General features: G+C 47.5%; 1 protein-coding gene across 1 annotated transcript; it reads left to right on the forward strand.

Annotated features, from left to right (window-relative positions):
- On the forward strand, positions 1 to 27,068 carry LOC129687242 (AFG3-like protein 1). The gene is made up of 16 exons (XM_055621587.1): positions 1 to 237; positions 4,923 to 5,010; positions 6,749 to 6,834; positions 8,149 to 8,298; positions 10,372 to 10,440; positions 11,436 to 11,560; positions 12,838 to 13,108; positions 15,740 to 15,877; positions 16,077 to 16,230; positions 17,707 to 17,814; positions 18,606 to 18,731; positions 23,499 to 23,609; positions 25,014 to 25,129; positions 26,158 to 26,358; positions 26,437 to 26,631; positions 26,783 to 27,068. Exons 1-16 carry the CDS (start codon positions 16 to 18, stop codon positions 26,999 to 27,001), a joined length of 2,379 nt encoding a protein of 792 aa, XP_055477562.1. The 5' UTR covers positions 1 to 15; the 3' UTR covers positions 27,002 to 27,068.
- Positions 27,069 to 27,448: the final 380 nt, after the last annotated feature.

The raw sequence follows: 27,448 nt of genomic DNA on the forward strand, positions 1-27,448 counted from the left end.
CGGGGCCTGCCGCGCATGCGCGCGCCCAGGGGCGTGGCGCACCTTGACCCGCCGGCTGCGCGTGCGCGCGCCCAGGCGGCGCGAGGTCAGGGCGGGGGGATGTTACTCCGGCTGGTGGGGGCGGCGGGCAGTCGGGCCCTGGCCTGGCCTTTCTCCAAACTGTGGCAATGTGGCGGGTGCGCAGGAGGCGGCGGGACGGTGTGGAGCAGCGCGAGGCCCCGTGGCACCGCTGGGCAGGTGAGCAGGGAGGCGCTGTGTCCAGGTTCCTTGCGCCGTGATGGGGGTTGGGCTGGGCGTCTCCGTGACGTCATCAGTCTGCGGCTGGGTCGAGCCGCGCAGCCGCTTCCGGGTTTCCTCAGACTCCAGCAGGGTCTGCCTACCGCTGGTCCTAATACTTTGGCGGGTGGAGAGTGCGATGTAGCCTTTATTTGGCTACTTGTATGTATGTGTATGGATAGACTTTATTCATTAAGGAGGCGTAGGTCTCCATCCTAGGCAGAGAAAGATGGCTACCATGGGGTTCCCGCCATTGATGCTTCCTTCTTAGGTAGTTTGGCCTTACTACATATTTTACTACCCACCACGGAGTGTGCGTCTGCCGTTATAGTAAGGAGGCTCACCATTGAGAAAGATAGGTATGCTGGAACCGTGCTGAGTCTCCATCTTCAAATAGAGCTGTGTTATTACTCATCACGGGGCCATAGAGCTGTTCAGACTCAGCTCGGCTTTGGTCCTGTTGTTCCCCATTAATATGATAATAGTGTTGTGTAACTTCCCATGAGCAAATGTCTATTTACCCTAGACAGGACGCTCATTGATGAGTCAAAGAAATTATTCCATTCCTCTAGCTCTGTGAACCAGTGAGCTTATTGGAATTAACTCCGGGAGCACTGGGGGAAGGGTTATCTACAGGAGTGACTCAAAAGTAGTTTCATCATTAAAAGGCCCACGCGTAGGTGACAACCCGAGGAAAAACTGCATCCCTGCGTCACCCTGCTAAACCTGCTATCGGTGCCACTGGAGAGCCACCCACACCCACACACCGGCAGTTGTTTAACTGCCTGTGTAGTTTTGGGATGGATTTTTTAAGTTCCTGAGCATAAGGTTTATGAGCTTCTTGAGTTTGAAGAGCTGCCCTCCTCTCTCCAGGAGGGAATCTTTGCGTTCGGTTTTAGTGCTGTCATCTGCAGAGTCATGTCCAGTGTGGCAGATCCTGTTCTGGGAGTTGACCTAGTGACCTAGTGAAGATCAGCCATATAGTGAACCTTACAGATTGTTACAGCTCAGGCAGTTCGGAGTCATTGAGCTGCCGTGGACTGATGTCTTTGTGAAAGAAGTATGTTGAGTGGTCTCTGAGTTGGTCATGAGACTTTTCCTGGTGAGACATGACTCAGACAGGTCATCAGAGCGCACCCAAGCACGGGAGACAGGCAGCACACAAAACTGGAAACCAGTGACCTTTCCTGGTGGCTCAGTTGGTCTGAGCCTCTTCTCTGCTTCTGCCAGGCAACAGGGCTTTTCTGAGAGTCTGCCTTCATTGTGGTCTGTTTTGTCTGAGAGCGACTCTCAACAGTCTTTTCGTATATATTTTTTGAGAGGGAAAGACCTAATGAATCTGGTCAGTTTCAGGGGTTTTCTGGGCTGTGTGCTTATCTTTTGGAGTGTCCCTCCAGGAGTGAATGCTTCAATCCCAGAGAAAAGTGGTATATAACAAACATTTCCAACCAAATTTAGTTTAGTGAATCACTGAGTTTATTGGGGCTGCTTAAAGGAGCATGGGGGATTCAAAGGCAGCTATATCACCAAAAAACCCCACCCTAGTGTGGCCTTCACTGGAGTCTCCTCTCTAAGCAGTTGTTACAGCTTTTAAAAACTTTGCTAGTGTCATTGTGGATCCTGTAACTTTGAGCTTCCTGAGACTGTCACTAGGGAAATTCCATATATGACAGAATTCTCAGGCTGACTCATTTACATTTCTCTATCAGAAAAAAAACGTATTGTTGATATTTTATTGGTGAGGGAATATGGTGTCAGGCAAAGACTGCTCTAGCATCAGCTCTCCTTTGAGGATGTTATGATTTGTGGGCTGAGGGGTTCCCTTAAAACCTGGAAGATAGTAAGTAGCACTCTGCTTTCTACATTTTAAGCTAGATTTTAACACTGTTGTTAGTTCTTTCATGTGATTTTATTTTGAGACAGATCTTACTCCGTGACCGTGGCTGACCTGGAACAGGCTGTACAGACCATGTTGACTAGGAATTCACAGATCTACCTGTCTTTTATCAGTCGATTACTGGGGTTAAAGGCACATGCCTCATGCCCATCCTCCAAGTGATCATTTTTATCCTATAATCTGTCTGTAACACAGTCTTTGTAGGGCTGGAGAGATGCCTCAGTGGTTAAGAGGTCTTGAGTTCAATTCCCAGAAACCACATGGTGGCTCACAACCATCTGTACTGGGATCTGATTTCCTCTTCTGGTGTGCAAGTAAACACGCAGATAGAGCACTCATACATTTTGAAAAAAGAAGCGAAAGGAAAATCTAGAACGTTGTTTGCAGAGGTTACATTGGCATATGTGTACCAGTAAGAGTGAGCAAGTGTATGGCGTGTGTGGGAGTTAAATGACGTGAGGAAAAGAGGGCAAAATAGCAGTTAAGTGCTTTGTAACTGATCGTCTGGACCCTGTAGGAATAGAGGTAGAGGCAGCCTTGCCCAGGCATGTAAAATAGCAACATTGCCTTGGGGTAGGTACAGCTGGTATGTTCTGTGTTACAGGAACGAAGAAGGGCTTTGTGAAGCAGCCAAGCCAGAAGATGTTTTATAAGGGCCACTTGTGTCAGCTGTATGTGTTGATGGGACACAGCTAGGGAGGGTTCTGCAGTGTGATCTGGAGAGAAAGAGCCATTGATGTGCCACATCCAGAGCTTGGCTTTGTATGTGACAGAGCAGGGTAACAAAGCATCTCTGCCAGGAAGGGAACACAGGTCTGTGTACAGTGTTTCCATCTGCAGTGAGTGAGCATCTGACTTGATGCTCTCAAGTAAGGAGAAAAGGACCAACCATTGTCTCAGTTACTTTTCTGTTGCTGTGATAGACACTCTGACCAAAACAACTTACACCAGAAAGCTTGAGGTTTCAGAGGGCCCGGAGTTCCTGAGGGCAGGAAGGCTTGGCAGCAGCTAGCTGGGAAAGCCCTGAGAGCTCACCTGCTCACAGGCAGGTGGCAGAGAACACACTGGGAATGACAGGAGACTTCAAGACTTAGAGCCTGCCCCCCTCCATCTCCAGCAAGATCACACCTACTAATCCTTCCCAAACAGTTGCACCAACTAGGGACCAAGCATTCAAACATATGAATTCATGGGGCCATTGTACCCCCATAGGGGTCAAACTACCCCATTCTGCTCCCTCCCTGGCCTCTCCTTAGACTTCTGGCCATGTCATAATGCAAAATGTACTTAGTTCAACTTCAAAACTCCCTGTAGTCTTTAAACAGTGCTTAAAAGGCCAGTCTTGCTGGGCAGGTAGCATATGCTTTTAATTCCAGCACTTGGGAGGCAGAGGCAGGTGGATCTCTGAGTCTGAGGCCAGCCTGGTCTACAAAGAGAGTTCAGCCAGGGCTACACAGAGGAACCCTGTCTTGAAAAAAAAAAAAAAAAAAGTCCAATTTCTTCTGAAACTCAAGGTAGTTTTCATTTTTTCATCACAAATAGGACTTTTTGTCTGTTACTATTAAAATATCTGCATTTTACACAGATTCTTGGACTGGTGGTTCAGTTCCATCGTCTCTGTTAGCGCATGTCTGCTACTAGCAGCCACCTGGCCTTGAACTCACAGACTAAAGAGATGGCCACCATGCCCGGCCTAGCAGTTTTACTTTTCTGATGAAGATGTGATGAGGAAGATAAAGGGACTGCAAGCCTTTTCTGTGTCTTTACCACAGCTTCCTGCAGTCCGTTCATTAACTACTTCTTCCAAGCCACTTCTGGGGTCATGACTTACATTGCCTTCCAGTCATGCTAGTTTGTAGGACAGCTTGCATGTTTAGCTGTGAAACCAACACAGAGAACCAGCAAATAACCATCTGCTTCATGGTCTTCCAGTTTTGGACTGTGGAGTCATGCCGGGGGATAACCAGGTAGTTTGTCCTCAACAGCCTCACCGGTTAGCTTGAGTTTCTCATTTTTATGGTTGTAAGCTAAGCCTTTAACTGCCGAGCCATCACTCCAGCCTTAGCTTGAATTTCTGAATGAAATTTCATCATTCTTAGATCAGCAAAGCTTTTTTCAAACACACAAACCTTGAGGCCAGAAGATACAATTTTGAGCCACACCTATAATCCCAGGGGAGGCAGAGGCAGGCAGAGCTCTGTGATTTTGAGGCCAGTCTGGTCTACAAAGTGAGTCCAGGACAGTCAAACTCTGTTACCACCCCCCCAAAAAAAAGAAAAGAAAAGAAAGTCATAGGCCACTATGCCTTGCCTTGTGTTTTGTTTTTTAAACTAGTCTTTTGTTGCTGAGATTGCCTCAGGCAAGAAATGGTTAGTTACCTTGTTTTTATGTTTATTTTAGCCTCTTTTTTCTTGGATATTATAGTTATCCTTCCCCTCAGACATAAGCACTGTCACCATAAGGTTTTTCTGTGTAGCCCTGGCTGTCCTGGAACTCTGTAGACTAGGTTGGCCTGGATTGGAGAACCAAGTGCTGGGACTAATGGCATGTACCACTACCGCCTAGCTGGATATGGTGACTATAAAGACTCTTTGTGAGTTTCTGCTGTGAATTCAGTTTGTCTTTATTACTTGCATATTTAGTAGGTAAAGTAACAGCTCACACCTCGGGTGTGAATCTGTTCCTTTCATCCTGTGCTGGCCAGTCTGAGAGGATGCAGTGTTGACCTTCATCTTTTCTTCTGTTTCAGTGTCCTCCAGGGAGATGCTCCAAGCAGCTGGCTCTGCAGGGAAGACTGACTTCATTTTCTCCGAGGCTGAATTCAAAACCTCCCAGAGGTACGGAACTCCTTCTTCTGTCCACCTTCACCAATGCTGCAGGGTTGGCAGGGCTGGTGCAACCTGCTCAGAGTCCACCACAATGACTGAGCAGGTGACAAGGGGCGTGACAGCTGGGATGTTCCTAGTCTTCCTCTGCTGGTTTCTCTGTTGAGGCTTTTCCTCTTGATAGTCATTGATGCTGGCAAAAGTGGAACTTCCAGATGGTGTGTCTGTGTGAACCTTTTGGGAGGTGTGGGAATGTGTTTGTGTTTTTGTGTAGTTGACTTTGTGATCCCGGCCTCAGGTTTAAAAAGTAAACAGGTGTTAGTTATGTAGACTAGTTACCTAGAGCACAGCAGTCTCCCGGGAGCCCTTCAGAGCAAGCCATGGGCTGGGCTTAGTGTGCTGAGCAATGGGACCATGCACACGGGTCTCCAGAGAGTGGAAGAAAATATTCCCTTGCCCACACGTCTGTGTGAACCTGGGCTGCATGGTGCCTTGACCATCTAAGAAATGAGGCAGGAAGGCGAGCTAACTTTCCTCTTGCTTTCTCAGCCATTTCTCAGTATTGTTGCTTTTCTGAGTGTGTGTGTTTTTGTTTTTTCTTTTAAAAATGTTAGAACCTCTCCATTTTGTTCCTAAGGGTTTAAGAAATTTTTTTAAGAATAAAAACAGAAGAAGTACAAACCCAATTCAGTAGCTTCAGAAAAGGTAAAAAGGCCAGTTTGATAAGTCAGACAGTTGTGTTTTACAGTTCAGTATTTTTAGTATTTTTTATTTTTATTTTATATGCATAAGTGTTTTGCCTGTATGTATGTTATGTTTGTGTACCCTGGTGCCCAGAGAGGCCAGAAAAGGCCATCAGGCCCCCTGGGACTGGAGCTACGAATAGCTGAGGTGTGTGTTGTGGTAGGTGGGAGAGGCTTGCAAGCTTCAGGCTAGCCTGAGCTACATAATGGAGCCCCATCTCAAAAACAAAACAAAACAGTTTATGTTTGAAGCTCACAAAGTAAAATTTAAGTGATTTTATATGTATCTAAAGCTGCTTTCCAGCAATATCTCTCAGCTTGTTCCTTTTTTCTGTTGTTATTCGTTTGTTTTGGTATGCCTATTTGTGCATGTATTCTGCATATATGTACATGTGTTTGTATGCTAGAGGTCAGTACTGATTGTGTTAATCACCCGATGTATTTTTAATTTTCTTAACTACATTATTTGTGTTCGTGTGTGTGTGTGTGTGTGTGTGTGTGTGTGTGTGAGAGAGAGAGAGAGAGAGAGAGAGAGAGAGAGAGAGAGATGTGGAAGGCAGAGGTTGTGCCAGAATTGGTTCTCTCCTTCTGTCACTTGTGTGACAGGGCTAGAATAAGGTTGTCGTCCCTGGTGGCAAGTGATTTGATGAACCGTCTCACCATGCCTCCACCTTATTTTTTAGACCAAGGTCTGTTATTGAACCTGGAACTTGCTGGGAAGGCTGGAGTGGCTTCACCAGTACGCCTTGGGGATGCTTTTTGTCTCTGCTGCCATAGCACTGAGTTCTGCAAGCTCCTGCACCTGGTTCTTCACACAGGTGCTGGGATCTGAACTCAGGTCCTTATGTTTGCAGTGCAGGCAAAAAACAGGCTACCTCCCTAGACCTTCTTCTTTTTTTTTGAATTTTCTTTCTTTGGAAAATTATATATACTTCTTTCCTGTTGTAATGTAAGACTTTTTCCTTTCTGTCTTTCTTTTTTTTTTTTTTTAATCTTTCAAACTGTAGAACCAAATAATGCTGGGTCTGGAGGAAATGGAGGCAAGAGAGGAGGGAAGCAAGATGACTTTGCCTGGTGGAAACGGATACAAAAGGTTTGTGTATCTGAAGAGCAGAGCCAGACATTCCCTTCCCTAGAGGGCGTGGTCCATGCAGAGCTCAGGCTTTAAGTGTCTTTGTCTTATTTTGTTCCTGCTGTTGTTTGTTTGGGTATTTTTGAGACATGGTCTCCTTATGTAACCCTGGCTGGACTAGAATCTACTGTGTTGCTTAGGCTCATGGAGAACCTCCTGTCCCTGCCTCCGAGTACTGGAATTACAGATACACTTTTTCCATGCCCTGCTTAGATTTCATACCTCGTAAATACTGTACATTTATTCAAAATTAAAGAGGCTAGAAAGTGCTAGGAAGGCTGATGTGTCGGAGGCTTTGCTCTGTTTTCAAGGCTCCATTCATGGAGTCTTGTATGTTGCTTCATCTATAGAGGAACAGTACTTTATCCTTATATAGCAAGAAGACACAAAATGTGTCCTTTAAGACCCTAGTGTTAGTGGACAGATCCCATACATGAGGATGGACTCCTTGTGATGTAATCATTTCCCAAAGGTCCCACTTCTTTTTGTTTGTTTGTTTTTCGAGACAGAGTTTCTCTGTGTAGCCATGGCTGTCCTGGACTCATTTTGTAGACCAGGCTGGCCTTGAACTCACAGAGATCCACCTGCCTCTGCCACCCTGAGTCCTGGGATTACAGATTTGCGACACTGTGCCTGGCTAAGGTCCCACTTCTTAATGCTTTCACCGTTGGTGCTGATTTCCAGTGTGGATATTTGAGGAACATAAACAGTTCAAAGAATCTGATAAATGTATTAAAATGTGTCAAGACTTCTGTCTGAGTTAACAGAGTCCCAATAAGAGAAAACCTTCTGCAAGGCCTCGTGGCACATGACTTTAATTCTAATACTCGAGAGGCGGAGATAGACAGAGCTCTGTGAGCTTCAGGCTACACAGTGAGTTCCATGCCAACCAAGGCTCCACACTGAAAACAGAAATTGTCACTTTCCTAAAGTAACCGTCCTAAGGCTGGGAGTGTGGCTCAGTTGCAAAGCTCTCAGCCAGATTATGGGAGTCTCTGCATTCACTCTCCAGTGTATGAGCATGTGCATGTGCTCAGTGGAGAAGAGCTCAGGCTCTGTGGGAGGACCCTGATCCTCACATCAGGCAGCTTATAACTGCCTGGAGCTCCGGTTCTGTGGAACCAAACTCCCTCTTCTGGCCTCCATGGGCACCCCCTTTCCCAGGCACACACACATATATATAAGTAAAAAAATAAAAAATAAAAAAAAAATAAGCAAAAACTAATCCCCCTCACTTGTCATTTAACTAGACAGCGTGTTATCTTTTCTTCTTAGGGGGAGTTTCCTTGGGACGACAAGGATTTCCGGAGTCTGGCTGTCCTGGGGGCCAGTGTGGCCGTGGGCTTTTCCTACCTCTACTTCCGGGACCCCGGGAAGGAAATCACCTGGAAGCACTTCGTGCAGTATTACCTGGCCAGAGGTCTGGTGAGGAGATTAACTGACTGTGTGCTGGGCACAAGGGCTGTGCAGGAGGCCTGCAGTACTTGAGCTGCTCGGGAGGGGCCCAGAGCCCAGAGCAGCCACCTTGGGGCACGCCCAGATGTAGGAGCTTTCGCAAGAATGGTGCTGAGCAGTGCCAGGCCCGCTTCCTGGCTGGGTGGAAGCTGCCTTAACATCACAGTCTGCTTTTTGTCTTCTTTGGCTGGTTTTCTGAATTTTGGCTCTAGCTGTTTGTCTTTGAGATTCAGTCTCGCATGATTCACAGTTTTTCTTTCCCTCCCTATCCCTCTGGTCCCTGTTGGCCAGCCCTGGACCTGTGAGACCCTATCTTGTGAGAAGTGCTTGGTAGCTTCCCTAGCAGTAGTGAGGACACAGCTCTTCCCTGGCCACGACCTGCCGTCTGTGGGCGTGCTGTGAGGACAACGAGAGTGTGTTTGGGAGGCTCTTTACAAAAGATCGGGTTTGCCTTGTCATTCATTTATACCCTAGTGGTCTGAAGCTGTTTGATGAATAGTGGTGGTAGCACAACCTTTAATTCTAGAACTCAGGAGACAGAGGCAGGTGGATCTCTGGGTTCAAGGCCACCCTGGTCTATAGAGTTTCAGGACAGCCAGGGCTACACAGAGAAACCCTGTCTTCAGACTGCCCCCTTGCCCCCTGAAAAAAATTGGCAATAGCTGAGAAGGTGGAAGAGCTGCTCTTCAGAGAAGCTTAGCACCCATGTCAGGCAGCTCAGCAGTCTGGAACCCTGAGCTCGGGTTATCGCATGTCTTCTGGCCTACATGGGCACCTGTACACAGGTGGTAGAACACAGACATGTAAACAAAACAAACCCTAAGCGAGAAGGACAGCACTGTGTCGTCACATTTACAAAATGGGTTGTATCCAGCTGTGGTTTTTTGCTTTGTTTTTTATGTTTTGTTTTTGTGGTTGTTTTTGAGGTACGATTGCTCTCTGTATGTAGCTTAATCTGGCCTAGAACTTTGAGCAATCCTCCTGCCTCCTGACTACTACGATTACATATGTGCCTATTTTCTTTTCTCTTTTTCCGTTTCTCAAAGGTACATGTCAGTCTGTTGTACAGCTGCTAGCAGCTCATGATCCTCTGGAACTGCTTATGACAGTGTGTGTGTGTGTGTGTGTGTGTGTGTGTGTGTGTGTGTGTGTGTTGGACAAAATATTTCTGAATCAGGATCAGGTCTGTACTCAGGATTTTACTGAACTGGATAGGGAAGATGGCTCAATGTAGAAGCTTGCTGTGCAAGCATGAGGATCTGAGTTAAAATCCCCAGGACCCACGTAAAAGCTGGACTCACAGCAAGGTGGCCTGTGGTCCCTGTACCTGTGGGGAGATCGGAATCCCAGGAGAATTCCTGGGAACTTTGGGCCAGGTAATCTGGAAGATGCATTGGGAAAACAGAGATGTCTAGAATCTACGGAGGATTTCAACCTGTGGGTCTCACCCCCTTGGGGGATGAACGAGCTTTAGACAGGGGTCACCAAGACACACAGATATTGGATTATGATTCATGACAGTTGCAGTTATGAAATAGCAGTGAAAATAATTTAGTGGTTGGGGTCACTACAACATGAGGAACTGTATTAAAAGGTCACAGTGTTAGGAAGTTTGAGAACCATTGGTCTAGAACAAGGTAGGAGGTGAGAACCGGCCCCTAAAGTTCTCCTTTCATGCCCACATGTATGGTGGCATGTGCACCCACGTTCATACATTGTATACAGAGATTTTACTCTCTTGTCAGCAAAAGACCAACGTATTCTGCTTAGGGTTTTAAAGTTTGGAATGGAGCTCAGATGTACAAATTGGAGCGTCTTCTTGAATCCTTGTTTATTAATGTGACAGAGATTTATGTCCCAAGCTTACAGATCCAAGAGAGCAAGAAACTAAAATGTAGACCAGGCTGCCAAGGGCATAGGATGATATGCTGTCTTCAGGGTGCGCGTGTGCCATGGCTCCAGTGCTCCTGGCTGGCTTGATGCCCTGCTTGCTGCTTGCTGCTTGCTGCCTCGGCTGTTACAACTGCTTTTCTCTTCTCCAAGGTGGATCGGCTGGAGGTCGTGAACAAGCAGTTTGTGCGTGTAGTTCCTGTTCCTGGGACGACACCTGAGGTGAGAGGTGAATTTAAGGCCAGAGTCCCAGGTTGATTTGTTTGGTGAGACAGAATCTCACTGGGTAATGGGGGCTGGAACTATGCTGACCAGGCTGGCATCACACTCATTATTTTTATTTGTGTTAGTTCTGGGTCTGTGGGAGTATGCATGTGAGTATGGGTGCTTGCCTTGCTAAGGACACAGGTGTTAGAGCTGGAGTGACAAATGGTTGTGAGCCTCCTGATTTGGGTGCTGGGAACCAAACTTTGGCCCTCTACAAGAGCAGCACATGCTCTGAGTTGCTGAGTCATCTCTCCAGCTCCTCTATACATTATTTTTAAAAAGTGTGAAGTAGACTTGTCCATTCAGTGAAATACCTTTTTAGTTGTCCAGCAGTCCAGGTTGTAGGTGGTTTGTGCTGGAGGGATGGCTCGGCTGTAACTATAGGTCCAGTACCCAGGTGGCACCTCACAAGGATTTGTCACTTCAGTTCCAGGGGATCTGTTGCCCTCTTCTGGCTTCCATAGGTACCAGGCATGTACATAGTGCACAGATATTTAGCATGAAAAATACCCATACACAAAAAATTTTAGCAGAAAATTTAAAATTATTATGGTTTATCTTATTTTCTTAAATTGATAATGCTTAATACAGGAAGCCTTTAAGTCTACTATAATTCATTTTTGTCAAGTAATATTAAAAAACTACTTGCCAAAAAATATGAGTAAAGAAAACAAAGACAAAGACCTTGGCTATTGTAGCATTTTATATTTTGTCCAGAACTTAAAGCCTTGAAGTTCTGTGTGCCCAGAGCTGGCGAGCTGCTGTTTGCGCTTGGCGCTGGAGCTGGCTTCAGGAAGGGATTAGTTTGTCTCTAGTGGTCAGAGATGGAGGAAAGAGGCTTTTCTAGCTGAGGAGTCAGGGATTTGAGAACACAAGTGTGGATGCACGTGACGGAGCCATTCTGTGCAGGACACAGTGGTGTAGACTAAACTCCCTTTTGGCCTCTGCAGAAGTTCGTGTGGTTTAACATTGGTAGTGTCGACACCTTTGAGCGGAACCTGGAGTCTGCGCAGTGGGAGCTGGGGATTGAACCCACCAACCAGGCTGCAGTGGTTTACACCACTGAGAGCGATGGGTAAGTCCTGGCCTCGAGGGGGCCAGGGAGGCTCCAGTGGGGGTGTCTGATGCTGAACACAAAACATCCAGCATTTAACCAGTTTTGCAGCATGTTTATTTTTTTTTTAACATGTTTTAGCATCTGCTAATATCTACAGTATCAATGCTAAAAAAGTTTTTTGAGGCAGGGTTTCTCTGTGTAGCCTTGACTGTCCTGGACTCACTCTTTAGACCAGTCTGGCCTCGAACTCACAGAGATCTGCCTGCCTCTGCCTCCCAAGTGCTGGGATTACAAGCGTGCAATACCACTGCCCCACATTATGGTCTATTTTTATGTTTAAAATTTTTTTTAAGATGTAGTCTCACTCTTTTAGCCATTCAAGTCTCAACTTGTGGGTTTAACGATTCTCCTGCCTCAGTCTCCCAAGTATACACCATGGCACTGGCATATGTCTGTTTATTGCAAAGAGAATGCCAAACAGCCTTTAAAAAGTATTACACAGGAAAAATAAACATATTAGCTCTTGTTATCTTTGCTGGGTCAGAGTCTCTTGAGAAAAGCATATGGTTAAGGCTCTGTCAGACCTACATGGTCAAAGGCTAAGGCTTTGTAGCCTCCTGCCCTACCAATCCTTTTGTTGGGTGGGTCAGGGCAGGGCAGTGCTTTTAGGACCAGACAGGCCAGTTCTGCAGGCAGACCTAGGGACATTTTAGAGACTGTCCCTTTTGTGCACTGAAAGTTTTAGAGTTGCTTATTTTTCTGGAAAACAATGGAACTTCTAACATAGTGAGAATTTTGGTTTCTTTAAGAAACACAGAAATATTACAGGAACATGTTTTCGTTTTAATCCCAGGTATGGAGATACGAAGTTGGTTTGTAGCAGCTGACTGTGATTTGCTTCATGCTCTAGCAGAGGTGTGATTTTGCCAGCTGCAGATAGTTTCTGCAAGAGAGTGACATTTGGAATTGTGGGAACTTTTCAGAGGGTATATAGAGCCCCAATAGGCTGGTGGTTGTTGGTTGCTGTTTGTTAAATAGTTGTGTGCAAAGAAACAAGAAGAAATTAGATACCCTGACAGGAAAGATCAAACTTTCCTCAAGGAACTTGACACCCTTATCAGCAGGAAGCAGTCTAATGATAACATTGACCACATTACTTTTTTCTCCTATCTAGTGTTAGGAGGCTCAAAGGGCAGAGAAGGGTAGAAGGAAATGGAGGCCACAAAGTACCAAACACCCCTACACTGACCTGTCTCCTAAATGAATGTAAACAAATGGTTTCCTGGATTTTGCAGCTCTCTTCTCAGAAGCTTGGTGCCCACCCTGGTCCTGGTTGGCATCCTCCTCTATGCTATGAAGAGGAGTCCAATGGGGACTGGTCGTGGTGGGCGAAGAGTCGGCCTGTTCAGTGTTGGTGAGACGACAGCCAAGATCTTAAAGAACAACATTGATGTGCGATTCGCAGATGTGGCTGGCTGTGAAGAAGCCAAATTGGAAATTATGGAATTTGTGAATTTCCTGAAGAACCCAAAGCAATATCAGGACTTAGGAGCCAAAATTCCAAAGGTATTGATTTTAGGAAACCATGATACAATCCAAGTTCAACTATAGATTGCTGCGATTTAGAATAGACAAATATTTAACAAGTTTTTTTTTTCCCTAAATTTGTATTTCTTCAATCACAATAGAAGGTGGAAATAATACCTTTACTATAAACATTAAAAGTCCTCATGTTTGATAAGATGGCCCATGCCTATAGTTCTAGTACTTGGGAGGTGAAGGCAGGAGGACTAGCAAGAGTTCAAGGCTAACTTAGGCTACATAGTGAGTCAGCCTGTGCTGTAGAACAGAAGATACTGTCTCAAAAAACAAAACAAAAAACCTTCACATTTGTTTGTTTGTTAATGTTACGCTCCCATCTACAATGGCCCAGTGGTAATCTGGCATTCTGAACTCTAGTTACAAGCCTTGATGTGTTTTGGATAGGGTCTTGCTATGTAGACCATGTAGACCAGGCTGCTTCCTCACAGGGCTACCTGCCTGTCTCCCGAGTGCTGGATTAAAAGCGTGTGCCACCATGTCCAAGAGAAACGGGATCTTAGATCTTTCTTAAAACTGGCCCTTTTATTTCAAGGGGCACCTACCAGCAAGCCCGATGAACCAAGTTTGATACCTGGGTTCCACATGACAGATGGAAAGAGAACTACCTTCTCTGAGTTGACCTCTGACCTCCACATGTGTGCAGTGGCGTGTATGTGTCCACATTTGCATATTAACAGATAAATACATGAAGCTGGGTATGGTGGCTTTGTGAAGGAAGTTTGTCATCAAAGTGACAGTCTTGAGTTCTTTTTTTTTTTCACTTTTTTTTTCTTTTTCCTCAAGACAGGGTTTCTCTGTGTAGCTCTGGCTGTCCTTGAACTCACTTTATAGACTAGGCTGGCCTCAAACTCTCACAGAGATCTCCTGCCCCTGCCTCCATAGTGCTGGGATTGAAGGTGTGTGCCACCACTGCCCAGCTGGGGAGTGTCTTAGCAAGGGTTTCTGTTGCTATAAAGAGACACCATGACCAAGGCAACTCTTATAATGGAAAACATTTACTGGGGCTGGTTTATAGTTCAGATGTTTAGTCCGTTATCATCTCGGTAGGTGGTGTGTGGGCAGACACAGTGCTGGGGAAGGAGCTGAGAGTTTACATCTAGATTGGCAGACAGTAGGAAGAGAGAGCGACCCTGGGCCTGGTTTGAGCATGTGAAACCTCAAAGCCCATCCTGGGTGACACATTTCCTCGAACAAGGCCACAGCTACTCGAACAAGGCCACAGCTTCTCATCAGCCTGTGGGGCCTATTGCCATTCAAACCACAAGGAGAAAGGAGTCTGTTTCATCTTGTACTTCCGAGTTCATGAAGGATGTCAGTGCAGAGCTCAAGCAGGGCAGGAACCTGAGGTGGAGGCCATGGAGGAGGGCTGCTTGCTGGCTTGCTCCCTGTGACTTACTCAGCTTGCTCTTTCATATAGCCTCGGGCCACTTACAGATTGTACTACCCCCCGGTGGGTTAGGCCCTCCCGCAACAGTCATCACTCAGGAAAACATCCCACAAACTGTCAGCAGGCCAGGCTGATGGAAACGTTTTCTTAAATGAGGTTCCCTCCTTTTTGGTGACTCTGCTGTATGTAATATTGACAGAAAACCAGCTGGCACAGTACGCCTCAGCCCATGTGTGAAGGTCGGAGGACAACTCACTTTCCATCTTGTTTGAGACAGTCTCTTGTTGTTTGCTCCTGTGTGCCGGGCTACAGTTTCTGTGGATTTTCCTGTCTGCCTCCTGTCTTATGTACCAGCACTGCTCTTGTGCCCGGCTTTATGTGGCTTCTGGGGGTTTACGCTCAGATTCTCAGATGTCTGGCCTGAACAACGGATGGACTCCTGGAAATGAGGTGTGTCCACCCTTCAAGTCAGAAAGGCTCTGGAGCTAGACAAGATTCCCAGGCTGGCTTTCAACAGGCAATTGTGTTTCACTCCTGGGTGGCAGTGCAAATTGGTCTGCTGTTTTAGAAGAGAACAGTTAGGCTGAAATCGCTAAGGAAAGCATTCTGGTTCTAAACCACTCCTAAGCCTATTCTTGCAAAAGCCATCTCCTCCAAGTGAGGAGCATTTTGACGCTGTATCTGTATAAACTGTGGTGAATGCCCTGATTATATGCCTGCATGTGTGTATCCATGTGTCATATGTCGGCGTGTGTACTGTACATGGGAAGGGGGTAGGCCAAAGGACACCTTTGGATGTCATTTCTCAGGAGCCTTCTGTTTTGGTCTGTAGCTTGTGAGTTAGGCAAGGCTGAGCCTGTGGGAATCAGCCTGTTTCTGCCTTCTAACGCTGTGATTACAAGTGTGATCATCTCTGTGCCTGCCTTCTTTACATTGGTTGTAGAAATTGAACTCAGATCTCTGTGCTTGTGGGTACCTTACTTCTCCTGAGCCATTTCTTCAATCACGTGCATTCATCTTTTAAAGGGAAAAGATTTTCTGAAAATCTTAGGCTCTAAAAGTGATGTGTTTGATGAGATTCTTGTTAGTTCTATAACTTGCCTGCGTGTGTTAGGAAACATTCCGTTTTAGATCTGAGTAGAAACTGGGACTGTTCCCAGCATGCTGTCTGTCCCTCTGCAGAACTACGTGTCCCTCTTCTCTTGCAGGGAGCAATGCTCACTGGTCCACCTGGGACTGGCAAAACTCTTCTTGCAAAAGCAACTGCTGGGGAGGCCAATGTGCCCTTCATCACTGTGAATGGCTCAGAGTTCCTGGAAATGTTTGTTGGTGTTGGGCCAGCGCGGGTAGGTGGTGAGCTATAGAACGTGCCAGCACACTTCTTGCCCATGGTCAGTCATCTGGTGTAGCAATAGGCTTTGGTGGGACAAGCCCCGAGTGCACCCCATCCGGGAGGTCCTGATGCATCAAAAGGAGGACCAAGGGTGCGCTATTCTGTGTGATGGGAATGTAAATAACAAAATAGGGTCTGGATTCCCTTTACAGGTCCGCGACATGTTTGCAATGGCCAGAAAAAATGCTCCTTGTATTTTATTCATTGATGAGATTGATGCAATCGGCCGGAAGCGAGGCCGAGGCCACCTGGGAGGCCAGAGTGAGCAGGAGAACACTCTAAACCAGATGCTCGTGGAGATGGACGGTGAGTGGACCCTGCGGCAGGTTGGTAGGTGCTCACCCCCCACAGGGTGTGTATTCGCTCTTCCGTCTAACTGTCTGGCCTGACTTGGAGCTCTGATTCTCCTGCCTCCATCTCCTGGGTGCCAGGATTACAGGCATGTGCCACTGCGTCTGAATGACACATTCTGATTTAAGGAAGAATGCTCTCAAGCAAATGTGTAAGAAATCAGTGTTTGGGCCTCACTGCACAGTGAAAAATCTGTGCTCCTCACTACACAGTGGGAATTAGCCGGGATGAGGGCCCCTGCTTCTCTGGGGAGGTAGTCCAGGCATGTGAGTGTAAATGTCCCTTTTGGTGCACACAGGACAGCCATACTCCTTTCGTGGGCCTTGTTCTGCTGATCTCATGGTTGTTCTAGCCAGGGAGTACCTTCATGGGATCCGTGTACCTCCATGGGATCTCTCTGCATTTGAGTTTGGAAAGGTCTCACTGGATATTTGGCAGGTTCTGTCTTCATCCTAGTAGCTTTAGGGTCATGTGAGGTCCCTAAGCCCTCCTGGGTTCAGTATTTTGCCAACGAGTCATAGATGCAGGTGTATTCAGGTGTGATCCAGCACAAAAAGGACACAGCAAAAGTAGCCGAAGGGGGCCAGAGGGAATGGCCTCTGGGAGCAGGTGCACCCTCTCCAGTCTTGACCAGGGTCAAGCTGTGATGACATGTGGGAGTTGCCTTGATCAGGAGGCTTGGGGGGCCTTAGTTCCTGATGTTTTCTCTGGGCATTGGTCAGGTGCCCTCTGCTTGCTAGGTAACAAGATTCTGGACTTCTGGGAGGAAGGTAGGTATTGTATAAATATCCCATTATCTGCACTGGTAGTTTGGTCCCGGGGAGCCGTTGTCAGAGAAAGGTAGGTGAGGGCTATGACCGCTGTGGCCCTGAGGACAACCAGAGCACTTGTGTGCACTTCTGTGCACAGCAGGTTGTTTTTGTTCTCCGCGCTTAAATCTTTAGTGCCTAAGCCAAGTGAAGTATATCGTTACTGGGCGCCCCGCTGAAGGGGCCAAGTGGAGATAGGACAGGACAGGAGACGCATTTGCACATCCTGACGCCATCTTCACGGGCCTTCCTTGGATGGGTGTTCCTTGCTTGCCATTACTTGGCTGCGCTCCATGAATCCTCCACAAGGACTTGGTTAGCAAGAGGCAGTGAGCCCTGACAAGACGGTATCAGACTGGCAGGAGCCGGGGTACAGAGGCGCCCTCCCGCGCTGAACTTTATCTCTCAGCCTGTCTCAGCTCGTAGGTTCCCTATTCACTGAGAAAAGGTCTGCTTTCCACCCGTAAGTGTGTGCCTCACTCAGCAGGAGGTGATGGTCTGAGTCCCTGGGGCTACGAGCAGGGCACCCACAGGAGGGTGGGGCAAGCTGAAGGGGAGGGAGCCGCCTGAGGGGGCTTGGAACGGCCCTTTCCTCACATTAACCAGCCTTGCTTATGTTTAGGGTTCAACTCTACCACTAATGTGGTAGTGTTAGCTGGCACCAATCGCCCCGATATCCTTGACCCAGCCCTGACAAGGCCTGGCCGGTTTGACCGCCAGATCTACATTGGTGAGTGAGTGAGTGCGGGTCATGTCTTGGGTTTGGATCTCAGCCCCTTAGTGCATGAGGTTAAAGGTATGGGGACCTCCTTTTCTCCTTTGGAGGTGTTCATGCTGGGACCCATCTGGCATTTGGGGAATAAGAGGTGTGGTTTGGGCTGTCCAGATGTCCTTGTGAATGGCTAGAGCGGTATAGCAGATTTCTGTTCTACAGACTTGATTTTCATACAGTTTTATAAAACCTTGATACTTTAGAAAATAAGAGTTTATCCCTTGTCCTTCCGCTGATGGTCACCGATGTCAGCCTGCCCCTCACATTTCCCAAATGGAACACATTACCTGTGTTCAGGACAGTTCAGGGCCATGTGGCCTTGGGGAGTGGATTTAATATTTAGAAGGTAGAGGGGTTTCTGTGTGTGTGTGTGTGTGAGTGCTTGTGTGTGTGACAGTGCCTGTGTATGTGAATGTATATGTGTTTGTGTGTGAGAATGAGTGTGTATATCTGAGTTTGTGGTGTGGTGTGTGTGTGTGTGTGTGTGTGTGTTACTGGTGATTGACCCCAGGGGCTTGTTCATGGTACATCTGCCACTGAGCTACATACCTAGTTCAAGAAGGTGTTTTGATGGTGGCTTTGCCCAATGCAAGTACACTTGGGATTTTTGACCATTCCAGCCTTGCTGCAGTCAGATGATGGCGGAGGGAGCTCTCTGTCTGTCCTTGAAGTTCTTTGAGGTAGTCGTGGGGAGACCCATCCCAAAAGCTCTGAGAACATGCTTTTGTGTGTCTCACTTTCTTCCTTAGGTCCCCCTGATATCAAAGGCAGGTCGTCCATCTTCAAGGTCCACCTGCGTCCACTCAAGCTGGATGGAAGCCTCACCAGAGACACCCTTTCAAGGAAGCTGGCAGCTCTCACTCCAGGCTTCACTGGTGAGTGTGACCGGCAGCTCCTGCGCATCTTTGCAGGGGTCGTTATGTGCTTCTCAGTGCTCTGTAGCCACAGGCACACACCGTATTTGGTCCTGGTCAAAGGCTTCAGCTCTTCAGCCTTCTTCCTGAAGGCTGTGGGTGCCCGTTTGAGTTGGTGAGTTTCTGGTTGGACTGGAGTCTCTGCTGCAGAGGTGACAGTGTCAGAGGGCCATTCCCGGAGGAGAGAGTCACAACACACTTTGCTGCTCTTGCCTTGACTCTTATCTGCAGTGATTTTTTGGCTTCTCAAAACCTCGTCACAGGTGCTAGGATTCTTGTGTCTCTCCCAGAGTGCTTTGAACCCCAGAAATGGGTGGGAGCCTATCAAAGGGGTTTTCTGTCCTGTTTGCCTCTCCAGAGCAGCCTTCTGAAGACCACCATGGCCCGTGGTCAGTGGAGCAGCTCTGACCCACAGCTCTCTCCTTCTGTTTCGTTTGGCGGTGGGACACCCTCCCTCTAGTTCCCTCTAGTGTCCTCCTCAGCACTGGGCCAGGCACTCGCACACACTGTGCACTTGTTTGTGCTGCAGTGGTGAGAAGCTCTTGCCAGGCTAACATGGAAAGGGCTTCCTTGGTATTCTGTGTCAGTGTCCTTCCGACCCCATTTTCTGGCCCCTTGTAGAGTTCAGGTGTCCACTTCATGTGCAGCTGAGGAATAGAGTGAGTTACCCAGACATTAGGTTTCCCGGCTGAGCCCCTGGCGGTTTTCAGCTTGGGGGTGCCACTACATCAGAGGGCCCAGCAGCTAACATTGTTTGCTGCTCTTCCAAAGGACTACGCCAGGTACCCACACCTGTGGTGGGTGGGTCACAGCTGCCAGCACCTCTTGCTCCAGGAACTTGATGCTCTCTTGTGTGGTGAGAATTCTGAAAATTTGGTTTCTTAAAAAACAAAACAAAACTCAAAATATTGTGACTATGTTTCCATTTTAATCCCAGGTGTGGGATATAGGGTTGCTTCACAGCAGCTGACTATGATTTGCCTCCTGCTCTAACAGAGGCGTGGTTTTGCCAGCTGCAGATAACTTCTGCAAGTGTGTGACGTTTGGAATTTCTCAGGATTTATAAATGCTAGCACCCGAGAGGCAGGGTTGGTGGTTGTTGGTCATCTGGGGTGCGTGGGTGGGGTGGGTTGTGGTTTATTAGTCATGCTGAAAGGAGAAACAAGAAGAAACTAGATTGAAGGATTTCTGTCTCTCTTTGTCTCCTCTCTATCCTTCTTTCTCTCCTATCTAGTGATAGGGGGTGAAACCGGGTGGATAAAGGGTGAAAAAGAAGAACCCACAAAGTAGCAAAATCCAACTACACTTCTGGCCACCAAGGTCACCTACACACATACACATAAGTAAGTAATAAAATAAATCTTAAAAAAATAAAAAGTACCTTTCCTCCTCAAGACCCCTTGTCCCTAATGGGAGCAGCATGTAGTCTCTGTGATTATAAAGACACTGAGGACAGAGCTCTGTCATTGTTTCTGACAGCATGGGCCATGTCGAATCCCATGTTAAAAGAACTGTTGGCATGGTTACAAAGTCATGGAAATCACAACTTACGGTGGCACTCCATTGGTTCTTCCTGTTGAAGGCTGCTGCTTCCTCTGTATAATTTTGGATTGACCCCTGCATAGGAGGTACAACTGTTTTAATCATGGATATTTCCCCAGAAAGCAGGTAGCTTAAATTTCTCTTTCATGTTTTTTGTTGTTGTTGTTTTCTGGTTTTGAGACAGGGTTTCTCTGTGTAGCCTTGACTGTCCTGAACTCCCTTGAACTCACAGAGATCCACCTGCCTCTGCCTCCCTGGGTGCTGGGATTATAGCTGTGTGCCACTGTGACAGGCCTCTACATAGTTTTTGCACTGCAGTGTATCAAGAAAAATAAAAGCAAGTACTGAAATTTTTTGGTTGAGGATTTAACAGAAAACTGTAAAGTCTTCAAACTGGCAGGTGTTGTGTGCTCACAGAGGAAGGAAAAGTTAAAATCTTTCCCCAAGGAAATACAATATTAAGCATAATAAGGACTTTGTTTTGAGACAGGGTTTCTCTATGTAGTCCTGGCTGTCCTAGAACTCTCTCTAGACCAGGCTGGCCTCAAACTCACAGAGATCATCCTAATTCCGAACCCCCCCCCCCGACCCGTGTAACCATTGCCTGGCTTCCGGTTTTTAGACTGGGCAAGTGAGAGTGCTCAAGGGATCCCCGTGACCCACAGAGTGGAAAGAGAGCCAGCTTCTACAGTTTATCCTTTGGTGACCACACTGCACTCATATACATATAAACAAATGAAATTTTAAAAAGTTCTTCCAATTAAGTATCTTCAATATTCTCAAAGATCTAAAAGAAAACATGGACAAAGGACTAAAAGAAATCAGAGAAACTGTCCGGTAAGCAGAGAGTGGTAGTGAAGAGATGGAAATATAGAAGGATCCAAGTATAAATCTGGAGCTGAATAAATGCAGAAGGGATATTTGAATATATCATGACACAAAACTTCTCAAACTGGATAAAAGGGGTGAATGCATACACATAGCCAAGAAACTCAGTGACTCAAAAGTAAAAATAAACTCAGGCCTATGGTAAGACTTACATATCAAGTGTGAAAACCCAAAGGTATGAGAGGCTGTTGAAAGTGTCAGAGCAGCCCAGTCCTCAGTGACAGATACCCAGCTTTTGTTTAAAGTCCAGAAGCCATGGATGGGGTACTGAGGAAACTCAGCTGAGCATTGCAACTGCCAGCACTATCCTTAGAGAGTGAAGGGAAAATTGCAGATTGTGAAAAGGCAGAAGGAGCTTTTCTGTAGATCTGCCTTGCAGGAAAGGAAGGAACTCTTCAGGCTGAAGCAAAAGGGAGATAGATATGAACTTGAGGCCATAAGGAAAGACACATTTTCAGAGGCGACTGTGTAGGTAAATATTTTGTTTGGGTTTATAACTTTTTCCTGTAAAAACAAGTACTTAACACCAATCATAGATCTGTGTTAAAGAGCATATGTTTTCATGTCTACAGATTCCTGCGAGGAGGAGAAAGGAGGTAAAAAAGAGCAGAGTGTATTTTATTATTATTATTTTTTTTGAGATAGGGTTTCTCTGTATGGCCTTGGCTATCCTGGACTTGCTTTGAAGACCAGGCTGTCCTTGAACTTGCAGAGATCCACTTGCTTCTGCCTCCGTTAGTGCTGGGATTACAGGCATGTGTCATCAGAGTGTATTCTTATGAAAGCCAGAAATGGAAATACACTGATTTTTAAAATTAAAAGTGGATGTGGTGTACACCTTTAATCCCAGCACTTAGGAGGTAAAGGCAGGTGAATCTGAGTTTGAAGCCAGTCTGGTCTACAGAGCACGTTACAGGACAGCCAGGGCTATACAGAGAAACCCCTGTATCGAAAAACCAAAATTAAAAAAAAAGTATTTCAGATTTGAACATACATATTCATAGCCCCATTGTTTGTAATAATGTAGAACTGTCAGATTTATAACCGTGGATGAGTAGATCAATATATGGTACATACTCTCTAGAACAATTTTCAGCTGTAAAAAGGAATGAAGTACTGGGGGCTAGAAAGGGGCTCCGAGATCGAGTGCTTGGTCTTGCAGAGGATCCTGGTTTGGTTCCCAGGACTCACATGCTCACTCAGAGCCACTACTCCAGTCTGCTGCCCCTGGGCACCAAGTACACATGGGATGCCTAGACATATATGGAGCTACATACTCATGGTAGTAAAGTAAATGAAGTTTAATAAAAAGGAATGAGGTGCTGATACACCATAACATAGATGAGTCTAAAAAATAATGCTCAAAGAAAGAAACCAGACATAACAAGCCTCGTCTTATGAGAATCCCTTTCACGTAAGGGTTTGGGGTTTCAGTAGAGATCCAGAAAACCCAAGTCCAGTAATTGATTGGAGTGGGGATAGGAATTAAGTGTCTTAGAGCAGGATTGAGGCTGTAGTTGAAAGCTTTGCTGTCTCAGTTCTTCCTGTTGCTGTGATAAAACACTCTGATGGAAGTAACTCAAGGGAGAAAGGGCTCCATGGCTCAGCATTCCAGGTTATAGCCCATCATGATGGGGGATCAAGGTGGCAGGGGCCTGAGGGAGCTGTCCCTGTCCTGTCTAGTCACAGAGCAACCAGCACTTGACTTATCTCCACACACACAGCCCAAATCCTTCCCACAGTTAAGATGGAAAGTTGATGCCATTAAGACAGTCTCACATGCTGCCTTAGTTGCCTTCCAGCTGCTGTGATAGAACACCATGACCAGGGCAACTTTCAAAACGGAGCATCTCAGTGGGCTGAAGGTTTGAGAGGGTTCGAGTCTGGTGGAGCAGCGGCGTGACAGCAGGAGAGAGTTGAGAGCTCACATTTGAAACCTCAAGTAGGAAGCAGGGAGAATTAACTGGGGGTGCTGTGGGCTCCACTGAAACCTCAAATCCAATACCCCCATGACACACCTACTCCAACAAAGCCACACCCCTAGTCCTTCCCAAACAGTTCTTCCAACTGGGGACCAAGTATTTAAATAGACAAGCCTGTGTCGGCCATTCCCTAAAATTGTATAGCTAGCCAGAAGCCTTGGCAAAAGTAACAGTGACTGGTAAAGCAATTTCTACTACCTTCACTTTCTGGGGAAGTTTAGCCTGGCTTCTCTTTGAGATTTTGTCTTAATAAAGTTGATCTTGGTGAAACACCAACAGCCAGAAACACTGACTTTGCTTTCTTTTTCTGATTAAGGTGCTGATATTTCAAATGTGTGCAACGAAGCAGCTCTGATTGCTGCCCGCTATCTTAGCCCTTCCGTCCAGGAGCGGCACTTTGAGCAAGCTATCGAGAGGGTCATTGGAGGTGAGTCCACATCCCCTGGGAAGGGACAGGCATTTTTTGGATAGCCCAGCCTCACTTCAGCATATAGAAAACAGTTCAGTTTTCTGAACCAACAAAGAAGGAAGGAAGGAAGGAAGGAAGGAAGGAAGGAAGGAAGGAAGGAAGGAAGGAAGGAAGGAGAAAGAAGGAAGGAAAGAAGGAGAAAGAAGGAAGAAAGAGAAAAAGAAAAGAAAGAAAAAGAACTAGGGTTCTCCCAGCGGCTTTCATTCCCCTCTGAATTGTATGCAGGCCCTGGGAAACCAGAGCTAGAATTGGATATAGAAGGCAGGGAACGTTGACTTGGAGGGAGAGCGGAGCTTGGATAAATGATAGGAAAAGAGTGTGCTAGGCAGGGTCCATCCCAGAGTTCCTACTGCCTGAGCTCTCTTGGGACAGCACTGTTGAAAGCATGAATGTTAGTGCGTTTCTTCATCTTGGTCTGTCTCCACCCAGCACACTGGAAACCAGGGTAGCTCACGTAGCCACCTGGAGCAGGCCCCTGTCTGTGCTGGCCAGGCAGGCTCTGGAGTCAGGTGGATTAAGGGTCTCTTAGGACTCGGAGACTGAGAGGTGCGAATGCTGCTCTTGGCTAGTCTGGTGTGGTTCCTGGAGGGGACCTGGCAGAGGGTAGTGCAGATGAAGTCTGCCGGTTGGCAGTCACCCTTGAGCTTCATCGCTGAGGTCCTGTTCTGCTTGAAAGCCTAATAGTATGGAGGGGTGCGACACTCGTGAGGGCTATTCCAGCGGCTCTAGGAGCTAGTTACCCAGTCTGTGCAGTGTCAGTCTCAGCAGCTAAGCGCATAGCGAGCGTTCCCTGCTTCTCTCTGTCCTGCACCTGCTCTAAGCGGGTTGACTGGACACTCAGAATGTTCCCCTCTGTATCGCTGTGTGTGGATGTTGCTTTTGACACATAACAGAAAGTGATCTGTACTTTTGACTGCTGACAGTGGCTTGCTTTAAAAATTTTTTTACATTTATTTTTATTTTTTGTGTGTGTATCTGTGTACTACATGTGTGTGATGCCCACAGAGTCAGTAGAGGGCGTCAGCTCCCTTTGGAACTGGAGTCTCACATGTTTTTGAGCTGCCATGTGGGTTCTGCTTCCAGAAGCGCTAAGCCATTGCTCCAGCCCTGAGAATGGCTTTCTAAAGCAGGATGACTCGGGCTGGTCAGAGCGGACGAGTGAGTGCTCTCCAGTGCTGGGAGATGGACGTCACTCCAGAGTAGAGGAGCTGGTGCTCAGGGAACACTGTGATCTAGAGGGGGTCCGTTCCTCACTAGGCCTTGGGACGGGGGTATGGCTGTCAATCCAGACTGTTGGGTGCCTTTGGGGGCTTGGGGCTGGACATTCTTCCCGTTTCTCACTCCTTGGAATGTGGTTTGTAGGCCTTGAGAAGAAGACCCAGGTCCTACAACCCAATGAAAAGACAACTGTGGCCTACCATGAGGCTGGGCACGCAGTGGTGGGCTGGTTCTTGGAGCATGCAGACCCTCTGCTGAAGGTCAGTTGCTCAAGCTGTGTTTATCAGCTGATGGCCTGGGCGGCCTCTGCGCCCACGTGCCCTCTCTGGCTTCCTAGGTGTCAGCCTACCTGGGTGACGCACACTCACAGGTGTGGCTCTTTTATTCCCCTTTCTCTGTTTTTAAGCATGCATGCATACGTGTGTGTCCGTCTGTGTGCATGTATGGTCAGGTGAGAGCCAGTTTTCTCCGACCATAAAGGTTCTGGTCATAAAGCTTGGTGTTAACAGCCTTTACCATCTGAGCGCTGTCACCAGCCCCCTTTCAGTTTTCACGGAATATGTTGGTCTATGATTTGTCAGATTCCTTTTGGGGTAGGGAATCAGAACAGGAGGTTTTGCTTGGGGTGGAGCCTAGCTTAAGTCTTCAGCTTTGGATCTATTGTCCACATAATTGTGCATTCAGTTCCTGCAGAGCCTCTGTAGTCAGACCTGAGGCTGTGTGGGCGGGCGTTCCCCTCAGGCCACTTCCACTGGTCTCTAGGGGTCCAGCTCAGGGCAGTTATCCTTCCATCCTTAGTCATGAGGGGCCAGCGCCAGTGCAGTGCCTGGCGGAACAGTGTTTGAGGCCCACACACATTAGCTATGGAATTTTTTTAAGATTAGTGTGAATTTTTTTAAGATTTTATGTGTATGAGTATGTTGCCTGAATGTTTGTATGTGCACCTCAGCAAAAGAATGTCAGATGCCCTGGAACTCAGGATTTGTTAGTTGGCTGTGAGCATTAGGGGGGTAGTGGGAACTGAACGTGGTCCTTTGGCTGCAAGAGCAACAAATGCTCTTACCTGTTGAGCCATCTCTTCAGCCTCCTTATTGAGTGCGTGTGTTTGTAGGTGGGTATAGGTTTGTACACGAGTGCAGCCCTCACAGAGTCCTGACGGGGCCAACTGTTTTGGGGGGCTGGAGTTACAGATGTTTGTAAGCCACCCGATGTGAGTGCTGGCAACTCAACTTGGGTTTTCCCCAAGAGCACAAAAACAATGCTTCAGCTCCAAGCTCTTATTTTTCAGGTGTCCATCATACCTCGGGGCAAGGGCCTTGGCTATGCCCAGTACCTTCCCCGGGAGCAGTACCTGTATACACGGGAGCAGCTCTTCGACCGCATGTGTATGATGCTGGGGGGTAGGGTGGCCGAGCAGCTGTTCTTTGGTCGGATCACCACAGGGGCCCAGGATGACCTGAAGAGGGTCACCCAGAGTGCCTATGCCCAGGTAAGCAGCCCTGTCCCACCGTGTGGCCCTGGTAGTTGCCCTGGGCACGACCTACCCTGGGCTCTTCCTGTTCTTCAGATTGTGCAGTTTGGAATGAGTGAGAGGCTGGGCCAGGTATCCTTTGACCTCCCCAGACAAGGTGAAACCATGGTGGAGAAGCCGTACAGCGAGGCTACTGCCCAGCTCATTGATGAGGAGGTCCGGTGCCTTGTGAGGTCTGCCTATGATCGGACCCTCGAGCTACTCACACAGTGCCGGGAGCAGGTTGAGAAGGTGAGTGGCCCGCTCAGACAGAGCCAGGTCATGGGGCCCAGGTCGGGATGTGGTCCATCTTCAGGGGCCTGCTTGGGAGAGGTTCTGTTCTGTATCAGGACCAATAATATGCTCGTGACCCAGCATCCTGATGGGTGTCCATCCTTTTCAGGTGAGCAGGCGACTCCTGGAGAAAGAAGTGCTGGAGAAGGCCGATATGGTGGAACTCTTGGGCCCTCGGCCCTTTGCAGAGAAGTCCACCTATGAGGAGTTTGTAGAGGGCACCGGCAGCCTAGAGGAGGACACATCCCTTCCTGAGGGCCTGAAAGACTGGAATCAGGGCCGGGAGGAAGGAAGCACTGAGCAGTGCTTGCAGGAGAGCCCTGTGTAGCCCATGGCCTGTGGCTGGGACGCAACTGTCAGTAACTGGGAAACAGATTAAAACAACTGCAAACAGACGTGTTAGAATCCATTCCATTCAGAATCCACAGAAAAGGGAGCTAGGACTTGGTGCCATCTAGCCAAGTAGATAGGTGAGGCCTGAGACCCTGGGCCTGACCTAGAGGTGGTCAGTTCAGATGGGAGAGAAAGTTGGGCTCTGGCTTCCTTGAAGCCATGAGTGTTGTCTCCTGTGGGATCCCAGGTGTAGGGCCAGCGGGAGCAACATCATGCTTTCAGTAGACAGCTGACCAGTTTCCAGGCATGCCTTTTACAGCTTGCCTGACCCAGCACAGTTTGAGTTCAGTGAAGTAGTCAGGAAAATGTAAGCCAGTTAACAAATGAAGCTGACCAGTCCTGAGGAAAGGAAGCCAGCACACCAATCAGTCTGTGCCTAAGG

The sequence above is a fragment of the Psammomys obesus genome, unplaced genomic scaffold, assembly GCF_907164565.1.
Source record: "Psammomys obesus unplaced genomic scaffold, mPsaObe1.curated_primary_1811, whole genome shotgun sequence".
Lineage (NCBI taxonomy): Eukaryota > Metazoa > Chordata > Mammalia > Rodentia > Muridae > Psammomys > Psammomys obesus.